The following is an 18310-nucleotide window of genomic DNA, read 5'->3' as shown; positions in this document are numbered from 1 at the left end:
ATCTCAACACCACAGTTTAGCATAGGGTTGGGTGTGATAATGTACAAATGTTTATTGAATGTTTTGTGATAGTTTGAGAACAAGTGTTTTGATTAATTCAGTGCATTGTGTGATTTATAAAAAACGTTCTGTATGCAGTAAAGAACAGACTGATAAAAGTAAACAATACAAGGTTTAAACAGTATTACAGTATTAACTGGAGAACCAAACGAACCCTTATGGTCTGTTACCCTGAGAGTGTAGCAAATAGACCCTTACACGTCCATTTGGTTCCATGTAATGTAGGTGATTTGTTCAAGGGGTATAAATTGGCAGATTGACTGAACAGGCAATTTATTTTTCAAGGGTCAACCATCTGTTTTTTTTTACTTTTGTGTTGAGGAAAGGTGTGGATCGGACAGCCAGCGTGCACGCAGACGTCGTCCCATCCACAGGGGCAGAGGTCCACTTCTGTTTACTTCATTGCCAGCCAGGGCAATGCCAGCATGTATGAAGGAGGGTAGGTGTCTGCCATTTACATTCAGTACCACAGAGTACTATTACATACACACGTGTTCAAGGGTCCTTGAGCAAGACACTGAACCCCAAATTGCTCCTTATAAGGGTGGTTGCCACCAATGTCGGAGTGATGAAAGTGCCTTTGAAATGTAACACACATTGTAATGCATTCTTACACAATTTCCTTCACTCCGTTTTCCTCAGCTGTTGAAAAATAGCAGACCTACAAGCTCGTAGCGCGCCACTCGGTGGCGCGCTATGAGCTTGTAGATCTGCTATTTTTCAATAGCTAAAGCATAACAAAAGGGGTTCCCCATTGGGCGGGAACCCCTTTTGGTGTTTCAAACTTTAGCTGTTGAAAAATAGCAGACCTACAAGCTCGTAGCGCGCCACTCGGTGGCACGCTACGAGCTTGTAGCTCTGCTATTTTTGAAAACGTCTGTGAAAAGTCTTTGAATGTATGTTGTTTCAGAGCCAACGTTTTTAACTCGAATCTTCTGCTTCTGAGGGGTTCCTGGAACAATATATTTTCAGATGGGGGGGGTCAGCGGCCAAATACATATGATTTTTGGGGCGTCCTTGACATGAAATGCTGACAACTGCTGACGTAGAAACATGAGGTTTTTCAGAAAATTGTCATGGTTTAGAAGAAAATTATTTGTCAGGCCTAAATGGGTTAATATGTGCCATTTCTGAATGCTTTCCAAAATATCCTGGGAACCAGAATATTGATTTTGCCCTATGATTAATTGACCGACAGGGTAACCCAGGTGTACCTGGCCATAGACGACCGTCTCACCTCACTGAAGATGGACACCTTCAGCAAGACACGAGAAGAGAAAATGGAAGACCTGTTTGCTCAGAAAGACGTACGGTTCTCCTCTCGGCACTCATCTGTATTAGCTGTAAAATGCTCTTTGTATCTCTTTGTTAATCAATTATAATAAACATCATGTAACAACATATAATCAATTAATAAATTAGATAGATACGATTTTTTAGAATATAAAAAGGCTCTTCTCCATTATTGCAGGTTGTCCTGGAGTCCGTTGTGATGAAGAAACAAGGACTGTGTGAGATGCTGCAGTCCTGGAATAGCAGGTTACCTTATATACATATTTCTTCTTTTTTTAATTAATCCATTTTGACCGATTTTAAAAATGTCTTCTACATCCTGACAGTTTTCTGAAACACCTATGTTTCTATGTCAGTCGTTCTTCGATTTTTCAAAAATAGCAGACCTACAAGCTCGTAGCGCGCCAGTGTTGTTTTTGGCAGCAAATTTCTATTTTAGTTTTAGTCATAGTCTCTTGAATAGTTTTCACTTAGTTTTAGTCACATTTTAGTCACCTGGAATGTTCTAGTGCAGTTTAGTCTAGTTTTAGTCGACTAAATGTCATACGATTTTAGTCGACTAAATCTACAGTTGATTTAGTCGACTAAAATGTGTTTTGACAGGCCTTGATGTCGTTGTAATGACATATTTTACACTTTGGTTGCATGCTGAAAATAGCAGATATACAATCTCACTACGCGTTGCGCTGCGACGCGTTGTGAGATTGTATATCTGCTATTTTCAGCATGCAACCCAGCAGAAAACTGGATCTCTTGTCCACTAGTCCCTTACTAACATTTTAGTCTAGTTTTTATTTGTTGACGAAATTGTCAGTATATTTAGTCTTAGTTTTAGTCATCATAGATTCGTTTTTATTTCGTTTTTATTTAGTTTTAGTCAGTGGAAAAAGGTAGTCGACGAAAATTTTTCGTCTTAGTTTTAGTCGACGAAAACAACACTGTAGAGCGCCACTCGTTTCTATGTCAGTCGTTCTTCGATTTTTCAAAAATAGCAGACCTACAAGCTCGTAGCGCGCCACTCGGTGGCGCGCTATGACCTTGTAGATCTGCTATTTTTCAATAGCTAAATTATAACATAATGTTTGAAACACCAAAACGGGTTCCCGCCCAAAATGGGTTAAGCATTTATTTCATATTTACATGTCGATTCCAGCTCTGACACTTATTTCAGACATGCTATAGTATGTTAGGCCTGACGTCAAAATTTATAAAATGTCTTCTAAATCCTGACAGTTTTCTGTCAGGATTTGCGCCACATTTTCACGATTTTTTCAAAAATAGCAGACCTACAAGCTCATATCGCGCCACTCGGTGGCGCGATATGAGCTTGTAGATCTGCTATTTTTCAATAGATAAAGCATAACATGATGCTAACACCAAAATGGGTGCCCGGTCAGAATGGGTTAAGCATTAGAAAGAAAAAAAATACTGACAGTAAAACAGAACTGAGTTCTCAAGAGCCTAATCTCGGGAATAAATAATTATATAAACAGTAGTGGAATTGTGAGGATCACAGGCCTGTGTAACTAGTGAATTAATGACTTTTGATTAACCCATTCTGACCTGAGATCAGATTCATACGAGGTTTCCGCCGGACAAACACTGGGTCTGATGAACCCATTCTGACCTGAGATCAGATTCTAAAAATGTCAGTCGCTCTTCGATTTAAAAAAAATAGCAGACCTACAAGCTCGTATCGCGCCACTTGGTGGCGCGATATGAGCTTGTAGATCTGCTATTTTTCAATAGCTAAAGCATAACACGATGATAACACCAAAATGGGTTCCCGGCCAGAATGGATTAATATGTTATTACCGTACATAATAATAATAATAATAATACATAAATAAAAAATACTTGGGCAAATTAGTAGCCCATAACTTTGCAGGATCAAGTGTGCATAATTTGGCCCAGGCGGTGGCGTAACCGTCTGGGCACCCGACTGGTAATCCAGTCGCAGTGTGCCGCGGGTTCGACTCACGAGCCCGACACGGCCTTTACTGCATGTCTTCCCCCATCTCTCTCCCGTTTCCTGTCAGCTTACTGTCTGTCCCTTCAAAAAACCAATAAAAGGCGTAAGCCGCAAAAAAATATCTTAAAAAAAAAAGAAAGTGTGCATAATTTGCAATGTTTTCACCCCATTCTTAACTGGTTTGTTGTTAAACAAGTGCGAGGTAGCCTAGGATCATTTAGTTTTCGGTGACATCATGTTTTAGAGACATTTGGTCGTGTGTATGTGTGTGTGTGCGTGCGCTCCAGTCTTGAGGCCTCATCCTGTTTAGCCTGTTCTTAGTAGTAAAGTCAGGAGGTTAAAACAAACCGAGACTGGAGACAATGTTTACACTTTACTCTTCAGATGTCTTACTACATTTTCAGACAAAAATAAATAATACATGCATTCTATTAACCCATTCTGACCTGAGATCAGATTCATACGAGGTTTCCACTGGACACACACTGGTCTGATGAACCCATTCTGACCTGAGATCAGATTCTAAAAATGTCAGTCGCTCTTCAATTTAAAAAAAAATAGCAGACCTACAAGCTCGTATCGCGCCACTCGGTGGGGCGATATGAGCTTGTAGATCTGCTATTTTTCAATAGCTAAAGCATAACATGATGCCAACACCAAAATGGGTGCGTTTTCAATAGCTAAAGCATAACATGATGCCAACACCAAAATGGGTGCGTTTTCAATAGCTAAAGCATAACATGATGCCAACACCAAAATGGGTGCGTTTTCAATAGCTAAAGCATAACATGATGCCAACACCAAAATGGGTGCGTTTTCAATAGCTAAAGCATAACATGATGCCAACACCAAAATGGGTGCGTTTTCAATAGCTAAAGCATAACATCATGCCAACACCAAAATGGGTGCGTTTTCAATAGCTAAAGCATAACATGATGCCAACACCAAAATGGGTGCGTTTTCAATAGCTAAAGCATAACATGATGCCAACACCAAAATGGGTGCGTTTTCAATAGCTAAAGCATAACATGATGCCAACACCAAAATGGGTGCGTTTTCAATAGCTAAAGCATAACAAAAGGGGTTCCCCATTGGGCGGGAACCCCTTTTGGTGTTTCAAACTTCAGCTGTTGAAAAATAGCAGACCTACAAGCTCGTAGCGCGCCACTCGGTGGCGCGCTACGAGCTTGTAGCTCTGCTATTTTTCAACAGCTGAAGCATAACATGATGCCAACATCAAAATGGGTGCCCGTTCAGAATGGGTTAACCCATTCTGACCTGAGATCAGATTCTAAAAATGTCTATTACATCCTGACAGTTTCATTATTAACCCATTCTGACCTGAGATCAGATTCTAAGAGTGTCTTTGATTTTTCAAAAAATAGCAGACCTACATGCTCGTATCGCGCCACTCGGTGGCGCGATATGAGCTTGTAGATCTGCTATTTTTAAATAGCTAAAGCATAACATGATGCTAACACCAAAATGGGTTCCCGTTCAGAATGGGTTAACCCATTCTGCTATTGTTCAGAATGGGTTAACCCATTCTGACCTGAGATCAGATTCTAAAAATGTCTATTACATCCTGACAGTTTCATTATTAACCCATTCTGACATGAGATCAGATTCTAAAAATGTCTATTACATCCTGACAGTTTCATTATTAACCCATTCTGAAATGAGATCAGATTCTAAAAATGTCTATTACATCCTGACAGTTTCATTATTAACCCATTCTGACCTGAGATCAGATTCTAAGAGTGTCTTCGATTTTTCAAAAAATAGTAGACCTACAAGCTCGTATCGCGCCACTCGGTGGCGCGATATGAGCTTGTAGATCTGCTATTTTTCAATAGCTAAAGCATAACATGATGCCAACACCAAAATGGGTGCCCGGTCAGAATGGGTTAAGAGTGCAGATGGACCCATATCCATGTGTTCATGTGTACATTAACCCGTGAGGGTCCATTTGGTTCCAAACTATCACTAATTTTCCTTTCCTTTCCTTTCCTTTGTTTAAATAACTTAAGTCCATGCAGGATAACACATCGAAGAAGGTAAACTCATGAGCCACGTGTCCTCCTCTCTCCCTCTCACCAGACACGGAGACATGCGACTACGGCTGGCACAAGTTCCAGGGTCACTGCTACGCTACTTCCCCACCAGGAAGAGCTGGGACGCGGCCGAGAGGGAGTGTCGTGTCCACGGGGCCCACCTGACCAGCCTGCTGTCCCACGAGGAGCAACACTACATCAACCGTACGTCCCACAAACGCTAATATGGTATCCGTTTCGCATTCAGGTTCTTGGAAACGCCCCCCAGCCACTGCGTTAGTTTGACTGAGGTTAGGTTTAGGTATAGTTTTACTGAGGTTAAGGTTAGGGTTAGGTTTAGGTATAGTTTTACTGAGGTTAGGGTTAGGTTTAGGTATAGTTTTACTGAGGTTAGGGTTAGGTTTAGGTATAGTTTTACTGAGGTTAGGGTTAGGTTTAGGTATAGTTTTACTGAGGTTGGGGTTAGGTTTAGGTATAGTTTTACTGAGGTTAGGGTTAGGTTTAGGTATAGTTTTACTGAGGTTAGGGTTAGGGTTAGGGTTAGGTTTAGGTATAGTTTTACTGAGGTTAGGGTTAGGTTTAGGTATAGTTTTACTGAGGTTAGGGTTAGGGTTAGGTATAGTTTTACTGAGGTTAGGGTTAGGTTTAGGTATAGTTTTACTGAGGTTAGGGTTAGGTTTAGGTATAGTTTTACTGAGGTTAGGGTTAGGTTTAGGTATAGTTTTACTGAGGTTAGGGTTAGGGTTAGGTTTAGGTATAGTTTTACTGAGGTTAGGGTTAGGGTTAGGTTTAGGTATAGTTTGACTGAGGTTAGGGTTAGGGTTAGGGTTAGGTTTAGGTATAGTTTGACTGAGGTTAGGGTTAGGGTTAGGTTTAGGTATAGTTTGACTGAGGTTAGGGTTAGGGTTAGGTTTAGGTATAGTTTTACTGAGGTTAGGGTTAGGTTTAGGTATAGTTTGACTGAGGTTAGGGTTAGGGTTAGGGTTAGGTTTAGGTATAGTTTTACTGAGGTTAGGGTTAGGGTTAGGTTTAGGTATAGTTTGACTGAGGTTAGGGTTAGGGTTAGGTTTAGGTATAGTTTGACTGAGGTTAGGGTTAGGGTTAGGTTTAGGTATAGTTTGACTGAGGTTAGGGTTAGGGTTAGGTTTAGGTATAGTTTTACTGAGGTTAGGGTTAGGGTTAGGTTTAGGTATAGTTTGACTGAGGTTAGGGTTAGGGTTAGGTTTAGGTATAGTTTTACTGAGGTTAGGGTTAGGGTTAGGTTTAGGTATAGTTTGACTGAGGTTAGGGTTAGGGTTAGGTTTAGGTATAGTTTTACTGAGGTTAGGGTTAGGTTTAGGTATAGTTTTACTGAGGTTAGGGTTAGGTTTAGGTATAGTTTTACTGAGGTTAGGGTTAGGTTTAGGTATAGTTTTACTGAGGTTAGGTTTAGGTATAGTTTTACTGAGGGTTAGGGTTAGGGTTAGGGTTAGGGTTAGGGCCACTCGGTGGCGCGCTATGAGCTTGTAGATCTGCTATTTTTCAATAGCTAAAGCATAACATAATGCTAACACCAAAAGGGGTCGTTTCACAGTTTACAATGTAGGTATTTTAGCAGAGCGATTTGGTTGGTTGACTTGGTTACATTTGTTTGTACGCTGAGGTGGGGGCCCTCCGCAAAACACGCAAACTCTCTATTAGTGCCAGGAGCTACAATATCTTTCCCACGATGCACAGGAATTTGCACCTGGTTCGTCTCGATAGCAAATGATCTATAGCGCCGACTTTGCGGGGTGAAGATGTGTTGATCTTAAAATGAGTAGTAGTTTTGCACAGTCATGCCGCAAAAGCTATCTTCCCCACAGACTTCCAACTTACTGTAATTGTCATAAGAATGTCGTCAATCCAATACTAGCCACCGTCTTGGCAGTGCAACTGTAATATCTAAATGGGGACACCCACTCAGTGCGCACGTTGCCCCTTCCTGGCATGCAGGAAGAAAGCGTGAAACTCCTGCTCGGCTCGTTTCAATCCGTCCAATCTGAACACTCGTGTTCATTTCAAGCACTCGATCCTTCAGTAGTCCAAACAAAAAAAAAGGTTAACCTCTGTTAAATGCGTATGAGGACCAGGGAGCACAGTGGGGTTTCCGAACGGCGGTTTCCTCTACGTCACGGTCTATGACATCTCAAATGTATTTTAAGAAAGTAAGAAACTGCAAAATCATTATATGAGCACTCACTCACTCAGTGTATTATCCGTTAGTGACGCACCAGTGTTGTGAATACAGTTCCTTTGGATGGAACATCAAGACAAGTACGTGATTCATTCTGGTATTAAAATCACACTTGACGTAAAAGCTGTGGCATTCATTCTAATAATATTTTTATGGCACCTGTTTTTATTATAGCTGAATCAACATTCTTTTCAGGATATTTCAGGATTGACACGCGGTGACGGCCTCACTGCTGAGTCATTAGCTGACTCGGCCGAAATAAACCCTGAAATGACAGACCCCAAGTCACTTCTGGTCTGGCTTCTTATCAAAGACGACACAGCCGTCTGCTTAATCTGGTGCATCAACTGAGCCACGCCGGTCGGCATGTGCTCTTCTGCATATCATGCGACATGCCTCCTTAGATCTGAATTGGTTCAGTCAACTTCTCTGTGTTGCTTATTGTTTCTATTTTTTGCTCCCTCTATTCCTCTTGATTCTTCAGTCCATTTTCCCTTTCATTGCTCTGTCCTTCTCTCCGAGTCGAAGTTGACCTGGTCCAGCTTCTGGACACGAGCCCCCATCACACTGCTAAATCAGAGTATTGATTTAAACTGGCCCGCTTACATTCACACACTGCCTCTCTCTTGCCCTGCGACACCGTCTCTTCCTCTCTACACTTACATTTCCACTTTGCTTTCCATGAAACTCCCATCTTTTCGTCTTTTAAAATGTTCTAGACCATTGGTTCTCATTCTGCAGAGAGACCTGGTCAGACAGCCACAACAATCGGATCAATACTGAATAAAAATGGATCATAAAATTACACGTGCTGCCAACAAGAATTTCGTGGGCTCCTGTTGCCGTAGCAGAGCTTGCCGGGTCTGCTTGGGTCGGGTCAGAGCCTTAGATTTAGACGGAGTTACGCAAACTGCGTTCACTTCATGGTGGCTCTCCTACATAGACTTCTATTGAGAATGGGGACAACCAACTGGGACCAGTCCTGGACCGGGAGTAGGCAGAAATGCATTGGACCCGGGCAACAGCCCAGCTTTAATGACCTTAAATCCATTCATTTTAGATTGTTTTGTAGTAATAGTACAACATGAACATTAAAGAGACTTTAGTTGTTACTGTACAACACTTTAAAACAGTTGTCATGTTGCAAACATGCTTAAAATAGCTCTTATTTGAGCCGCCCTCGTTGAAACCAATGTATTTCCAACTCCAGCTTGTCTCGGTCCAGGCTGCATGAACAGCGCTCTGTTTCTGCCCCCTCCATATTGTAACTCTTCTGTTAGATGGCTCTGGGTTGGGTGTCTCTGCCCCCTCCATATTGTAACTCTTCTGTTAGATGGCTCTGGGTTGGGTGTCTCTGCCCCCTCCATATTGTAACTCTTCTGTTAGATGGCTCTGGGTTGGGTGTCTCTGCCCCCTCCATATTGTAACTCTTCTGTTAGATGGCTCTGGGTTGGGTGTCTCTGCCCCCTCCATATTGTAACTCTTCTGTTAGATGGCTCTGGGTTGGGTGTCTCTGCTCCCCTCCATATTGTAACTCTTCTGTTAGATGGCTCTGGGTTGGGTGTCTCTGCCCCCTCCATATTGTAACTCTTCTGTTAGATGGCTCTGGGTTGGGTGTCTCTGCTCCCCTCCATATTGTAACTCTTCTGTTGGATGGCTCTGGGTTGGGTGTAAGAAAGAGCCCTGTGGGAGTGCTGTGGTGCAAAATCGTTTAATGGATCAAATCAGTGGTGGTTAAAACCTTGCAGTGATGGAACTATAGTGTTCTACAACAGGAAAATGTAGATATCCTGTATTTTAACATAATTTAATGCATGGATTGTGTCTGTCTGTGTGCGCGCTCTGCCTGTGTGTGCTGCCTGTGTGTGTGTGTGCGTGCTTGCAGGCCTTGCAGGACAAAGTGTGCGAGTTCCAGACTCGTCTGCACAGCGAAGAGGTCTCTCAACTGCTGCTCCAGACACTGCAGCAGAGTAGTCTCGAGCACAGTGCACAGGAGCAGGACAGCAGCCTACCACACGTGCACAGTGCACAGGACAGCAGCCTACCACACGTGCACAGTGCACAGGAGGACCGCAGCCTACCACACGTGCACAGTGCACAGGAGGACAGCAGCCTACCACACGACGTGCCACAGGAGGACCTGCTCTGTGCACAGCCTAACGGTGAGGGGACAAACGAAGCCTACTGCTCTGTCAATACCTATGTGTTCATTTAACCCATTCTGACCTGAGATCAGATTCATACGAGGTTTCCACTGGACACACACTGGTCTGATGAACCCATTCTGACCTGAGATCAGATTCTAAAAATGTCAGTCGTTCTTCGATTTTTCAAAAAATAGCAGACCTACAAGCTCGTATCGCGCCACTCGGTGGCGCGATATGAGCTTGTAGATCTGCTATTTTTAAATAGCTAAAGCATTACATGATGCTGACACCAAAATGGGTGCCCGGTCTCTGTTACACATGGATACAATGAACACTGGTGATTTCACAGTGTAGTGCTACAGTATAGCACTCAATACAAGTCTCTGTCTTGTTTTGGTCTCACCTGCAGTCTTACCCGTCCTTGACACAGCCTTAGACCGTAGGACCTTTTTTTTTGTGCTAATTTCTCCAAAGTTGGCTACCATAGCTGCCATAGCTTCTCATTTTTAAATTAATCAAATGCTTGAATATTCACTTAATTACTTAAAAACGACCACTTGTCCACTCCTAAACTTTCTTTTAATATTTTGATTTTTCTTTTTAATAGTTCAAATACAAGCTCACAATGTGTTAACCCATTTTGGGTGGGAACCCGTTTTGGTGTTAGCATTACGTTATGCTTTAGCTATTGAAAAATAGCAGACCTACAAGCTCGTAGCGCGCCACCGAGTGGCGCGCTACGAGCTTGTAGGTCTGCTATTTTTGAAAAATCGAAGAACGACTGACAGAAACATAGCTTTTTCAGAAAACTGTCAGGATGTAGAAGACATTTTTTAAATCTGATCTCAGGTCAGAATGGGTTAATGTAGATCGGCTAGTTGAGTGGTTTTCAACTAGTGGTCCTTGAGGGGGTTCCAGGTGGTCCCCAGCTAAATGATGGAGTTGGTTACCCTTATGGACCATATTATGCAGACCGCGGCCATCTTACCATATAAGTTAATGGCAAGGTGCTAACAAGGTGCAACTTCCCATTCATCCAAACAGAAAAGTCCTGTCTAATTGTATTAAATAATGTCAAACTCACCAACATTACAGCTGTACAAAAAGCTTGAATTATCTCTTCTTTCTATCCTCAAAGTGTTTGTTTCATTAAAAATCCACCGTAGACATGTTATGAGCTACTTTGTGTCCTTGCAGGTGATTCTTTTTCTAAGTTTTGCAGTTTGGAAGTGCTCGTTAGATATCACTCAACCGCCCTGTGTACCACCTGTTTTGAATTTGCACAATGGCAGCAGGACGTTGCATTACTGAAAACGAGTGCTTCCAAACTGAAGGCGAGATGGCCGCGGTCTTCAAATGGTCAATAGATCATTCATTCTATGCTCTCAAGAGTTAAATCATTGTCAGTGTATCTGTCCTATGGTACCAACATCAATACAGCATGGACATATTCTTTAGTCTTGGGTCTGAGAGGCTAAATGTCATCAAATGGTGGTCCGTGGCTCAAATGCAAAATGAAAAGGGTTGAAAACCAATGGGCTATAGTTGAACAATTTTTATGTTTTTCAAAATAGTACGAAATGAGTGCCCTTGGTGTGGAAGGTTGACAGTTTGTATAGCAGGGCAGACACAGGACACGGCTCTGGTACAGTCTAAGTTTGGTGTTGCTGCTATACTGGGCCGACTGCGTTTCTGGCCTTGCCGAGTCTGCTTGTGATGTCGCTACCTGCACCTCCATCATGACTGACAGCTGCCTCTGTATGTGAACAGATCTGTTGTGGGTAGATGTATTCCATCTATGTGTATTGGTAAAGGGCTTTGGGATGTTCAGCCTCATCAGCTCTGTCTTCTTCAGGTTGATCTGTGAGAAGAGAGTCTGATGCCTCTCGGTTTATCTTCGGTGGTTCTTCTCATCACCCAGCCTATGGCCAGGTTGAAGAGTAGTGCAGACACAATAAACCTCGCCTCACCCCTGTTATGACTGCGAAACTGTGTTGACGGTTTACAATTTGGCATGTGAAGTCGTTATAGAAGCTTTTGACGAGAAGGACAAGTTGGTTTGGAGTCCCAAATGAACGTAGTATGCTCCCATCAGCTGTCTCTGTGAATACTGTAGAAAACCTTCTCGAAAAGGTTACAATTGCCTCTGCCACTCTGTACACTGCTCTCTGATGTTGCGGTCAACACATCCTCTACCTTTTCGGAACCCTGCTTGTTCCTTTTTTGTCTGTCGCATCTGATAGTCTTTTGTACGATAATTCTGGCAAGGATTTAGCTGGCGATGGACAAAAGGGTGATGCCACGCCAGTTGTTGCAGTTGCCGAGGGCACCTTTCTTATTGGAATTAAAATACTCACGACCTACTTCTGCTCTCAGAGGGACGGCCGGCAAACCTATGCTACATAGATAGTCGAGCAAGGCAAAACGGCATGGTAAAAAACATGGCCGGCTTTGTGAGACTGACCTCATATTATGTATTGTAAGCAACACAGCTGTAGCTAGTAATCGAGTGTAAAATGGGTGTGTTCAGTTCCTGTCAATGCTTGCACATTGGCAGACCCATGGCTCTGGGCACATCTATAATGTAAATGTAGCACACCCATTATTAGTTTTATTGACTGCAGCTGCGTTGCTCACTAGCCTGCCGCGCTAGCCTCATCATGGCCTCCATGAGGATTACACATTTTCTGGTGTTGGTCTTGACCCGGTCTCGCCTCTCCTCAGTCTCTGTCTCGACTTGGTCTTGCTTTTAGGTGGTCTCGAATAATGCAGCATCATTATGCTGCACAATGGTAGAGCATAGAAATGTCAGACAATTGCCAAAATGTTGCTCTTTATTAGGTCAACGTTTCGGTCGATTAGACCTTCATCAGGACAAGTGTCTGACGGTTTGCGGGACCTTTTCTTTGGTTTTCAAAGATACCCTTTTCATTATATGCTCTATTGCCCTATGCACCTGTCACTAGCCTTCTGAGGTGTGCATTGGCCTTTTGCTAAAAAAAAGAGCATAGAAATGGACAATCAAGTGAGTGCAAACTAGCCATCGGCAAAGTTTAATTTCAAATTGTGACGGATGTCAGATGGCACATAATAATAAGTCTGTCTGTCATCACGTAATTTGCAGCTGGGTTGACATAATTCAGTTTGATAAATCATTAAACATTGATGTTGATGATGGGAGTCCCGGGTAAAGACACACAAAATAGGAAATTAAATTGTGATTCTTTGTACATCATGTGTGGAGTGAAAGGAAAAGCAATTTATCGGGAAGAAAAGTGTGAAACTAGTAGTAGTCGTTGTCTCAAGCTGAACGCTGTGTGTTTGGTAGGCGTAAAGGCCGTGCAGAGCCTGGCTGAGCCACGGGGGCAGAAGCAACACGTTGAAAGCCTCAACAGTCCAGAGGAAGAGCAGCTCATTGTTCAGCTGCGCACACAGGTACCTCTAGCTAGACACCAGCCTACAGTACTGTCTGTAAGTGTACTGTAGACTGTACACCCACCTAAAACCAGCCTACAATACTCTCTGTAAGTGTACTGTACACCCACCTAAAACCAGCCTACGATACTGTCTGTAGCCTGTAGAAACACCCACCTAAAACCAGCCTACAATACTCTCTGTAAGTGTACTGTACACCCACCTAAAACCAGCCTACGATACTGTCTGTAGCCTGTAGAAACACCCACCTAAAACCAGCCTACGATACTGTCTGTAGCCTGTAGAAACACCCACCTAAAACCAGCCTACGATACTGTCTGTAGCCTGTAGAAACACCCACCTAAAACCAGCCTACGATACTGTCAGTAGCCTGTAGAAACACCCACCTAAAACCAGCCTACGATACTGTCTGTAGCCTGTAGAAACACCCACCTAAAACCAGCCTACGATACTGTCTGTAGCCTGTAGAAACACCCACCTAAAACCAGCCTACGATACTGTCTGTAGCCTGTAGAAACACCCACCTAAAACCAGCCTACGATACTGTCTGTAGCCTGTAGAAACACCCACCTAAAACCAGTCTACGATACTGTCTGTAGCCTGTAGAAACACCCACCTAAAACCAGCCTACGATACTGTCTGTAGCCTGTAGAAACACCCACCTAAAACCAGCCTACGATACTGTCTGTAGCCTGTAGAAACACCCACCTAAAACCAGTCTACGATACTGTCTGTAGCCTGTAGAAACACCCACCTAAAACCAGTCTACGATACTGTCTGGAGGTACTAACTGTACTAACTGTACTAACTAACTATAACCCTCAATCCAGCCTATAATAATGTCTCCAACTATGTCTATCTCAATATCTCAATGAATTAGAATATTTTACGAGACCAATTTTTTTTTTAAACAAGAAATGTCGACCATCTGAAAAGTATATTAATGTATGCAGTTAATACTTGGTCTGGGCTACTTTTGAACATAATTATTTCATCAATGGGGTGTGGCATGGTGGTGATGTTGAGGTGTTATGGAAGCCCAGGTTTGCTTTGATAACGGCCGTAAATTAATTTGTATTGTTCAGTCTTATGTCTCACACCTTCCTCTTGACAATACAACCTAGATTCCCTGTGGGGTTCAGGTCAGGCCAGTTGGCTGGTCAGTGAAGCACAGTAATACCATGGTCAGTACACCAGTTGCTAGTAGTTTTGGCACTGTGGGCAGGTGCCAAAGCCATGAAGCTTGTCAACATACTGAAGCACAATGTACTCTAAAAAGATGGCTGTGTTGATAACCATTGTTACGTTTTCACTGTCAGTGGACCAACACCATGTAGATAGCATGGCCTAAATCAGCACTGTGTTTTGTCATTTTTTGAGCATTTTTCCACTCTGAACTCGTCAGGTGGAGGAGCTGGAGGAGAAGCTGTTGGACCAGACCCAGGAGGCAGAGAGACTGCGCTCAGAGCTGGTGAGATGGGAAGTGGAGAGGGCGAGGGAGGGGGGTTACAGGTGTTTTAAGCATTATGTTATACTTTAGCTATTGGAAAATAGCAGATCTACAAGCTCATAGCAAGGCACCGAGTGCCGCGCTACGAGCTTGTAGGTCAGAAGACACTTGACACAGAAGACACTTGTAGAATCGTTCCCAAGGTCTAAGTGGGTTAAAATAATGAGGACAGAAAGACAGGGAACACTAGGGGACCACATTCCTCGCTGGGCTTAGTGGGCTTGGGTGGCATTAATCCACCTCCAGACTGAGTCAAACGGCTCCTTGGTTGCGGTCTGGAGGCTCGGCACAGACACACACCTCTCCCTACAGGTGTCTGGTTGCACCGTGACATACTTAGTTCTGAAACGACAACCCAGAGGGCTGCGCCCGCCAATGCAGGCTGGTGGAAATGGGACAGTTTCTTATTGTGAATGATTATCTTATTATTTAACCCATTCTGACCTGAGATCAGATTCATACGAGGTTTCCACTGGACACACACACACTGGTCTGATGAACCCATTCTGACCTGAGATCAGATTCTAAAAAATGTCAGTCGATTAAAAAAAAAATAGCAGACCTACAAGCTCGTATCGTGCCACTCGGTGGCGCGATATGAGCTTGTAGATCTGCTATTTTTAAATAGCTAAAGCTATGCCGACACCAAAATGGGTTTCCGCATTTTCGGCCTATTCGGTTTCGGCCTGAATAGGTAGAAAATTATATCACTGAATAGTGTATGTAATTAATGCATTCAAAAGTGCTGAATAAATGTTTTATGGACCCATAATAGTGATTATTATTCGTTTGCCATAACCATTTATTTTGTCATAAATCAGGTAGCTTTAAGGTGAGGCCATGACAGCAATGGTAGGAAAAATAATAATAATAATATTAATAATATTCGGTTTTCGGCCAACTGTTTCCTATATTCGGTATTCGGTTTCCCTTTCGGTGCGTCCCCAATGAAAACGAGAGCATAGAATCAACAAAGACATTGTGGGGAAAAGAAGAAAAAGACGCCTCTTTGATACCTTTTGTCCTCCATGGCTTGCAGGGGGCGACGGACCTGGAGAAACACCTGGAGCTGCTGGTGGTCGAGAACGAGCAGCTGAAGCAGGAGCTGAAGTCATGCAAGAGCTCCCTGCTTCTCCACCAAGACGCTGCCGCCGTCGCCTCCGCCTCCACCTGCAGCAACTGCCCCCACAGCCGGGTCAGTGTGCTGTGAACGTGACTATGTGAATGTACAGAAAGTTTAACTTCAGTGTCACACCTGGCCTAAATCCCCCTATTGAATGAAACGTAAATTACAAAACGTCACCAAACTGTGATGTAGGGCCACGGTGGCACTGTAGCACAGTCTGTAGTGCTGTCGCCTCACAGCTAGAAGGTCCTGGGTTCGATTCCCGCTGGGGACGCGTGTTCCCTCCTCCGCGTCGACAGTGCCCGTACCCTAGGTTGGGGCCTTTCTGTGTGGAGTTTGCATGTTCTCCCCGTGTCCCCTAGGGTAGGGACTAGGTACCCTCACATGTTCTCCCCGTGTCCCCTAGGGTAGGGACTAGGTACCCTCACATGTTCTCCCCGTGTCCCCTAAAAAGCATGCAGTAATCCTGCTCTCCAAAACTGCCTCCCTCTGGCCAGCCGGGGGCGCCTGATGGAGGGGAAAGGAACTGGTCGGAATAACGTGTTCCTTCCACGCGCTACTTCCGGCCGTGGAAACTATCCCCTGTGTCAGGTGAAAAGAAGCAGCTTGGACTCCTCATGCATAGAAGGAAGCATGAGGTCAGTCCGCTGCCCGGTTGGCAGAGGAAGTGTAGCGCCCAGGATTACATTTAAGCAAAATGGCAATATTGCAATTATACAGTTACCCTTTACACTAAGAAAATCGCTGAAAAAAAACATATATATTTCTTAATGACGGATGTAGTCACTACGACCACAAATGTCTCAAGAAACTAGCTAGCCTAGCCACCGAGTTTTGCTGCGCTCTGGGAGAACAGAGCAGCTGAATTTTGAAAGCCGAGTTTTGATTAGGCGTGGAGTGGTGCTCGTTTGAACCACGGCTAGAAGGCCGTTTCAAACAATCAGATTGCTTCCTTGAAACGACCTGTTGTATAATAGTTAATTGACACTGGGTGAAAAAACGTGTTACAGGATTTGTTTTTGACAGTAGCATACTTTTCCCAGATTTACAGTGTACTTGGTCGCATGCAGATCTACAAGCTGCGACGCATTGTGAGCTTGCAGATAGATCGGCTGTTTTTCAGTGTGCGATATCAAAATCTAAATCTCCCCATGGGTAAAAAACTCTGGCTCAGGATGTGGACGCGTTGCGCGGGGAGGTGTCCCGCTGGGAGAGCCAGGCCCGGCAGCGGGAGCGGCGGCTGGCCGACCTCGAGCGTGAGCTCCTGGAAAAGGCGTCCAAGGTGGACGGCCTCCAGAGGCAGCTGGAGGACTCCACGCGTCAGCTGACGGACAGCCGGCAGCAGCTGGAGGAGTCGAGGCGGCAGCAGGACGAGGCGGAGCTGTCCCTCGGACTGCAGCTCCGGGAGTGCGAGGAGGAGCTGGCGCGGCAGGCCGCCATGCCCTCACTGGTCAAGGTGACGAATGACAAATTATAACCCCATTCTGACCTGAGATCGGATTCTAAAAATATCTCCTACATCCTGACGGTTTTCCATTCTGACCCGAGATCAGATTCTAAAAAATTTCTTCTACGTCAGTCGTTCTTCAATTTTTCAAAAATAGCAGACCTACAAGCTCGTAGCGCGCCACTCGGTGGCGCGCTATGAGCTTGTAGGTCTGCTATTTTTCAATAGCTAAAGCATACCATAATGCTAACATCAAAACGGGTTCCCACCTAAAATGGGTTAAAACGATACAATGAAGAGCAAAAAAAAAAGTCTTCTCCAACTTCTCTCTCGGTTGATGCAATATATGGCTATAATATAATAATATAATATATGGCTACTTGCAGAGACATCTTGGTCAGTCATTCTCATGTCGGCACGTTATTTAGACTAGGTTCATTGTTTACCCGCATGGTATCCTATACTAGTTTCGATACAGATTTAGATGGCATATTGTTTTAGAGTAGACAAATGCTAGGTTCATGTTTCACCTGGTATTATAGTTCCTTGAGCCATTTACAAAGTGCATTCGAAGTACCGGTATGTGATTATTTACCTTGCTTATTGTAAATCGCTCTGGATTACGGTCTGCTAAATTGTAATTCCTGTTGGTGAAGCGAAACGAGCAAAAGTATTATCGTGAAATTAACAGGGTTTCTTCTCTTTCCTGTTGTGTGTGTGTGTGTGTGTGTGTGTGTGTGTGTGTGTGTGTGCGTCTCTCAGTACGTTACCCAGACAGTAGAGGTCAAAGATCCTGAGACCCAGAAGGCGTTGACTGAAGCCCAGGCCAAGAATGCTGCTCTGCACGAGCAGCTGGCTCTCCAGAGACAGCTGCTGAGAGAGCTGGAAACCCAGCTGCACGAGTCCCAAAGGACCTGCACTCAGCTACGTACGCAGGTACGGCTATACCATACCATCACTTCTGATGTGCTGGGGCACGGTGGCACAGTCGGTAGTAGTGCTGTCGCCCTCACAGCTAGAAGCTCCTGGGTTTGATTCCCGCTGGGGGGGC

The 18310-nt window shown here is 44.0% G+C and overlaps 1 protein-coding gene across 1 annotated transcript in view; it reads left to right on the top strand.

The window, feature by feature from the left end:
• Positions 1 to 485: 485 nt before the first annotated feature.
• LOC310877017 (kinesin-like protein KIFC3) overlaps positions 486 to 18310 on the top strand; it is a gene marked incomplete at its 5' end in the record, with an annotated part of 40645 nt that continues 22820 nt past the window's right edge. Inside the window, 11 exons of the mRNA XM_083790663.1 lie at positions 486 to 499; positions 1259 to 1367; positions 1532 to 1599; positions 5426 to 5583; positions 9194 to 9264; positions 9480 to 9756; positions 13070 to 13176; positions 14582 to 14647; positions 15726 to 15881; positions 16987 to 17268; positions 18022 to 18195. Coding sequence (XP_083646789.1) covers positions 486 to 499; positions 1259 to 1367; positions 1532 to 1599; positions 5426 to 5583; positions 9194 to 9264; positions 9480 to 9756; positions 13070 to 13176; positions 14582 to 14647; positions 15726 to 15881; positions 16987 to 17268; positions 18022 to 18195 — 1482 coding nt within the window. The remainder of the gene's footprint in view (positions 500 to 1258; positions 1368 to 1531; positions 1600 to 5425; positions 5584 to 9193; positions 9265 to 9479; positions 9757 to 13069; positions 13177 to 14581; positions 14648 to 15725; positions 15882 to 16986; positions 17269 to 18021; positions 18196 to 18310) is intronic.

This window comes from Protomyctophum parallelum (genome assembly GCF_964188405.1).
Source record: "Protomyctophum parallelum genome assembly, chromosome: 2".
Taxonomy (NCBI): Eukaryota; Metazoa; Chordata; class Actinopteri; order Myctophiformes; family Myctophidae; genus Protomyctophum; species Protomyctophum parallelum.
The sequence above is the reverse complement of the archived record's forward strand: the minus strand, read 5'-3'. Positions and strand labels throughout refer to the sequence as shown.